Below are 5,800 nucleotides of genomic sequence, written 5' to 3' on the forward strand. Positions count from 1 at the left end.
ATCCCGGCCGTGCTGCCCACCCACAGCGGGGCAAAACCGCTCCAAAATCCACACACAAGGAGACTCAGAGCCTGGGGGCTGTGAGGGGCGTGCCCGGGAGCAAAAAGGGAGGAAAAAACAGCTTAAAGGCAACAAAAGTACTTGAAGAACCCCCCGAGGGCAGAAATAGCCCCGGTGACCTCGTTCAGCAGGAGAGAACAGACAAATCCATGGCAGGAGAGGAGCAGGTGCACCGGGAAGTTGGTGTGGGATATAAAGCCCCTGTGTCTGATTTGCATCCCAAGAACCTCCATCTGTCAGTGACGGAGGGTTTGGGAGGTCACAGTGAAGGGCCATCCAAGAATGAGCTCAGCAGCCTGGAGAGGCTCAGGGACAGCAGGGAGCAGATGGTTGGAGTGTCCAAGCCCGTCCTGGGCACAGGGAGAGACCCAGGGCTGGCCCTGCACCAGTCCTGCCTCCACTCTCCCAAATTCCAGCCCACCTGTTCATCCCAGGCCTCTGGCAGGAGCACCTGGGCAGGAGCCACAGGCTTGGAGTGGTTTCCAGACTTGTATCCTGAGCACGAGGGCCTGAGGATCTTTCCAGGGAAGCATTTCCAAGAAGATGTGGGGATCACAGTGAAGGCACCAAGGGGCAGTTTCTCCGAGGGACACCGAGGTAACCAAAGTCTCTGTGCTGGGATTTGCTGCACTGTCAGGCTGGAATGGGAGAGGAGGGGTAGGGAATGCTGACCTGCTGGGCTTGTCCAGGAAGGGATCCGGGAGAAGCCAAGGAGGTCAGCTGTGCCTCCTCCAGCCTGCAAAACCAACGGTTCATGTTTTTGTGTAGGTTGGAGTCAGGTTCTTGCACGTTTGGGCTGCTGGAGCCCAAACTTTGCGGGACAGACAATTCCCTCTCCGCTTCCAACCCCAAATCCCATGTCAGATCCCAGCTCCCCACACAGCACAGGGAGCACAAACACCCCACACCTTGTCCTGCCTGTGCCCACTGTGACTGTCACCCCCCAGGTCCCCTCTCGGAGAGGCCCCTGATGGAGGTGAGGTTGGGGGAGCTGCACTCCTGGATCAGCACCTGCGACTTCTCTCCCCAGGGACTGCTTGGAGCAGTGCAGAAAGGTGAGAATTCCAGCCTTCTGGGGCAGAGTCATCCCACTCCCCTGATTTAGTTGCTGCAGCCTTGTCCAAGTGGCCACCCTGGGTCTTAATAAAGCAGCAAATCATGGAATCATTTTGGTTGGAAGGGACCTTAAAGCTCATCTTGTTCCACCCCCTGCCATGGGCAGGGACACCTTCCACTATTCCAGGTTGCTCCAAGCCCTGTCCAACCTGGCCTTGGACACTTCCAGGGATGGGGCAGCCACAGCTTCTCTGGGCAACCTGTGCCAGGGCCTCCCCACCCTCCCAGGGAAGGATTCCTTCCCAGTATCCCATCTAACCCTGCCCTCTGTGCAAATAAATGAACAGACCCAACATTCTGGCTTTGTAAAATTGCATGGAAACCAGAGAATTCCAAAGACCAGCACATGATTTGTCCCTTTCCTTTGTCTCCCAACAGCCTGGAACAGTTATTATGCCAAATACATGAACGTGAGGAGGGGGGGACACACTGGGATCTCCATGCTCCTGACTGGGTACTGCCTGCTCAGCTACAGCTGGAACTATCAGCACTTCAGTAAGATTTCCTGCTTGGGGTCTCTCTTATTTCAGGCACTCTCCCTCTTGCAGCAGTTGGGAAGTCTATTTACCGTTCCTGTTAATTAAAGCTCTGGAATAATTTAAATAGTCCACACTTAAGACCAATATCAGAGCTGAGAGAGCAGGGTTCTGGAGGGAAGCAGAGGAATTTAGTCACTAAAAGTGGTGATAACAGTTGCTTACTCACAGCTTCTCCCTGGGGAGCACCAGGAATGTCAGGAGCACTTTGAAACCCTGCACAGAGCAGAGGGAGGAGATGTTCCAACACAGAGCTCCCATTCCCTGGATTTCCTCACAAGTGACAAGGGCTTTGCTGGTGGTGGGGTGGTTTCCCCTTGCTCATGCACAGAGAAGCTATAGTGAGACTCATCAGGAACTGGGCAGAGCCCACCTCTGGGGCCCCCAAACATCCCTTTGTGCTGACACTGGAATGTTTCTCTCCCTGTTTTTCCAGAGCGTCACCGCTGGCGTAAATACCACTGAAGGAGCTGGAGCAGCACCCACAGGACGGTCACAGCTCCTTGGGAGGCAGCAGAAGTGCTCACAGCCAGTGTCCCAGCAGATTCCCAGCACAGAGGCCTGTTTGCTGTCAGGACAGGGGCTGGAAGGTGGGGGGCTGCTTGGCAGGGGCCCTCGTGCAGCAGAGGGGTGACAGTGACAGCCCGTGGTCACCCCTCTGTGGGTCAGGGAGCTTTCAGTAGAGAAATAAAGAAGCATTAGAGCTACCCCTGAGAGATCCATGTGTGCAGTAGAGCTCTTGGAGTCTGCAGAATCCCAAATCCCTCGCTTTGGCACGGCAGACACAGGACAGGCTCCTGCCCTGAGCTGTTATTAGAGATTAATTGACATTATGCTGTAGCAGTGAGGTTTGTGGCAGGGTGGGCTTCAATCCCAATAACAATTCCCTTTAAATTCCCCCGGCAAAGCCCAGTTTATACTCACCCCGTGTACTGGTGGGACTGGTCAGAACCTTTGGGAAGGCACTAAAGTACCAGCTCAGACCACAGTGCCCTATTTCTGGAGGAGAAACATCCATTGTAGGAGTTGTTGTGCCCAAAGGGCAAACCCGTGTCTGCATCAGACAGACAAGGAGACAGGAGTGCTAGTTGGAGCCTGCCATTCCCAAACATGTCTGGGAAAGGGTTGGTCATGTTGCAGGCATGAAAAATAAAGCCAAGAATTAAAGATCTGAGCTCTTTATTCAGCGAGGTGCAGTAGTGCTGTGTCGGAGGTGGTTCACGAGAAATTCTCTCACCAGCAATAAAAACCTCTGTGGATTTTCCTTTCCTGCTTGGTCTGTGATCTCAGACAGGGTGCTTTGTGCCCCCTTCCCAGGGGATGAGCACACCCTCACCCTCGTGCCCAGGGCCTGGCACAAGCCAGTCCCTTCAAACCTGGAGGTGCTGCTGCTGCTGCTGGCCCGGCCTGTCCAGAGCCAGCTGTGGGAAGTCCAATTTTCCTTGCATTAAGTGATTTCTCTGCTGCTTGTGCAAATTGTGAGCTGGTGCTGAGCAATCCCAACTGGCTTTTCTAGTCCAGCAGCTGCCCTGGTGCTGTCTCTCCATCTCCATCGTGTTTTAGGGTGTCCTCCTTCCCTGATCCGTGTGGGACCACTGGAGTCACTTCCCCAGCAGCATTTCCAGCTGAGTCCTCCCACTCTCACCAGTGTAGGGACTGACCTGTCCGCTCTGGGGGCACAGGGAGAGGCAGGCATTGGATTTGTGCTGCATCAACCCTCTGCCACATCCCCACGTGTTCATTTTCACATCATTTCCCAGGGAGTGGGTTCCTGGAGCCGTGCCATGTTCCAGCACAGCTCCCATCTGGAAACAGCACCCCAAGACCTCCAGCTGCACCAAACCTCTGACCCAGAGGGATTCTCTGCTCTCTGGGGCTCTCCCACTGGTTTATCACCACCCAAGTCCCTCCCCTTGCAGTCAGGTTATTTTAATCCCACTAGATCCCTCCTTCCCAGCTGGTTCCCACCCCAGCTCTCCAGGGACAGACTCCAGAGCCCAAAAAAACCCAGGGAAAATGCATATTTCCAGACAAAGGCTGTTTTGGGCATACTGTGGGAGCCTGTCCCCACACCACATGCTGTCCCTCACCATCACCCTCCAAGGGGAGAACACTGCTCCCAACCCTCCCATTCCCAAAAACACTCACCTTGGAGCAGGTGCCTCGTTCCAGCAGGCTCTGTGGGCCCGGGTGGCAGCCACTGATGTCCCACAGATGTGCTGCCATGTGCTGTGTAACTCGTGGAGGTGGCTCTGTGGATGGCATGTCCTCGCCTCCCCTCTCCTCACCAGCAGCCAGATCCTGCTGTACCAGCCCCCATGGACAGCCAGTTTCCTGGGGGGAATGGGGCAGGAGGGGCAGTTGGCAGCTGCTGTCCCACAAGAGCTGTGGGGCAGCTGGAGCATCACCCCAATGCGCAGAGGAAAGGGCTTCACCTTGGAGGGATCCGTGCTGCTCGTCATCAGCCCAGCCTTGAGGCTGGGAATGGACACAGAGGACAGGCAGTTAATCCCTGTGGTACTCCCAGATCCTCCTGTGGCTCCCACAACCTCTCAGGGATGTCTTGGGGCTGGTACAGGCACCCCCATGGGGACCAGGACTGTTCCCTGCCCACCCACTGCAAACCCTGGTTGGACGTGGGGAGAGACCAGAACGGTTCAGGTCCCAAAGCAGCCTCATCCCTGACCCTGCAAGGACCACAGGGCCACCTCTGCCCCCTCAGAGAGGGAACTGTCCCCCCCAGCCGTGTTCCAGGCCCCCCCAGCCTGCCCAGTACGTACTGCACGAACTTGCACTTGGGTCCCTCTGGGCAGAACCCCACCAGGTAGTTGGTACACATCACCCTCCGTGTGTGTTTGTACTTGCACCGGGGACCTGCCACGCAGAGCAGAGGTTTGCAGGGACACGTCACACCGGGATTTTGGGAGCTCAGCTTTCCCAGCAGCCCCGGTGAACTCTTTGCTGCCCCAAACCCCCACTGGGTTCCTGTCCCACTCCCAGCCACGCCACGGGTCACCCCGCTGGGGCTCGACCACCTCAGAGGGGGCAGGAGGTTGTGCCAGCAGCGGGGTCCGGCCCCACATCACCGGTGGGCACACGGGCAGCCCCTGCCCACCCTCCCCCGTCCCAGCAGCTCACCGTGCCTGCAGAACCCGCGGTCGTACCAGGGACAGCCCATGGTGCTGGGGGTGGCATCGACGTGCGGGAAGGGACAGTCCTTGTTGCTGCACTCGCCTGCGGGAAACAAGGGGTGGGACAGGTGGGATAAACAAAACAGAGCGGGAATCACTCAGGGATGGGCTGGATGGGAGGAACTGGGGTGCCCTGAGAGCACCCGGGTTTGGACCGGGGGAACACCCGGGAGGGTGACAGTGGCACTTCTTCCCGCAGTCAGGAGGTGGCATCAGGCACTTGCTCGAGGCCAGCCCGGAGGGACACGAGTGCTGGGAGGGGACAGGCTCCGCGAGGGGTGGGAAGAGGCTTTCCTGGGCGCACAGCCCGGTCCTGCACCTACCAAACTTGGAGTAGAAATAGCACTCGGGCATCCCGGTGGCGTCGTGCTCGTGCAGGAAGTCGCAGCCGTCGCCCCTCTTGCAGAGCCCCCGCAGCCAGTGCCTGCACACCGCGGTCTTGGCCCCGCCGTCACGCCTGGAGGGGCCCTGCACGCCTGGCCATGGCACCCCTGTCACAGCCAGCCTGTCCCCCACGGCCCTCCCAGTCCTCCCTGCACCCAGAAACTCCCAGCACCCCCAGCTCGGGACACACCAGCAGGAGCTTTCCTGGGTGTGGAGGAGGTTTGAAGCACTCACTGGGCACTTGGGGCTCAGTTCACCTGGCACTGCCAAGGTCTGGGTGCCCTGGAGGTGTCTGAGCCCTCCCCAGCACAGGGAGCTGTGACAGGACCCTGTCCCCAACTTACTGTCCACCCCCGGGAAGGGCAGGGGCCGAGCTCCTTGCTGCTGCTCCACATCGGCCTCCAGGTCAAACCTGATCTTCTCCACACCAGCCACCAACTCCTGCATCACCCCCACTCCGGCAAGAGCCCCCTCCAGCCTGGCACAGACAGGGAAGGAAGCAGGGAAAGAGGC

At 58.1% G+C, this 5,800-nt stretch overlaps 2 protein-coding genes across 2 annotated transcripts in view; one reads left to right on the plus strand and one right to left on the minus strand.

Annotated features, from left to right (window-relative positions):
* Positions 1 to 2: 2 nt before the first annotated feature.
* Positions 3 to 2,976, plus strand: CUNH17orf80 (chromosome unknown C17orf80 homolog; the record flags this gene model as incomplete). The annotated part of the gene is made up of 4 exons (XM_029960105.1): positions 3 to 657; positions 1,008 to 1,115; positions 1,555 to 1,671; positions 2,149 to 2,976. Coding segments are annotated over 4 exons (909 nt in total), but the record flags the coding sequence as incomplete, so codon positions are not given.
* Positions 2,977 to 3,313: 337 nt separating this feature from the next.
* The window catches only part of CPSF4L (cleavage and polyadenylation specific factor 4 like), a 5,866-nt gene continuing 3,379 nt past the window's right edge, over positions 3,314 to 5,800 (minus strand). Inside the window, exons 2-7 of the mRNA XM_029960106.1 lie at positions 5,632 to 5,765; positions 5,227 to 5,379; positions 4,851 to 4,946; positions 4,493 to 4,586; positions 4,001 to 4,190; positions 3,314 to 3,382 (exon numbers count right to left, since the gene is read on the minus strand). Of these exons, the coding sequence (XP_029815966.1) occupies positions 3,314 to 3,382; positions 4,001 to 4,190; positions 4,493 to 4,586; positions 4,851 to 4,946; positions 5,227 to 5,379; positions 5,632 to 5,765 (736 nt within the window). The remainder of the gene's footprint in view (positions 3,383 to 4,000; positions 4,191 to 4,492; positions 4,587 to 4,850; positions 4,947 to 5,226; positions 5,380 to 5,631; positions 5,766 to 5,800) is intronic.

Source organism: Manacus vitellinus, unplaced genomic scaffold, assembly GCF_001715985.3.
Source record: "Manacus vitellinus isolate BGI_N305 unplaced genomic scaffold, ASM171598v3 scaffold_24_pilon, whole genome shotgun sequence".
Lineage (NCBI taxonomy): Eukaryota > Metazoa > Chordata > Aves > Passeriformes > Pipridae > Manacus > Manacus vitellinus.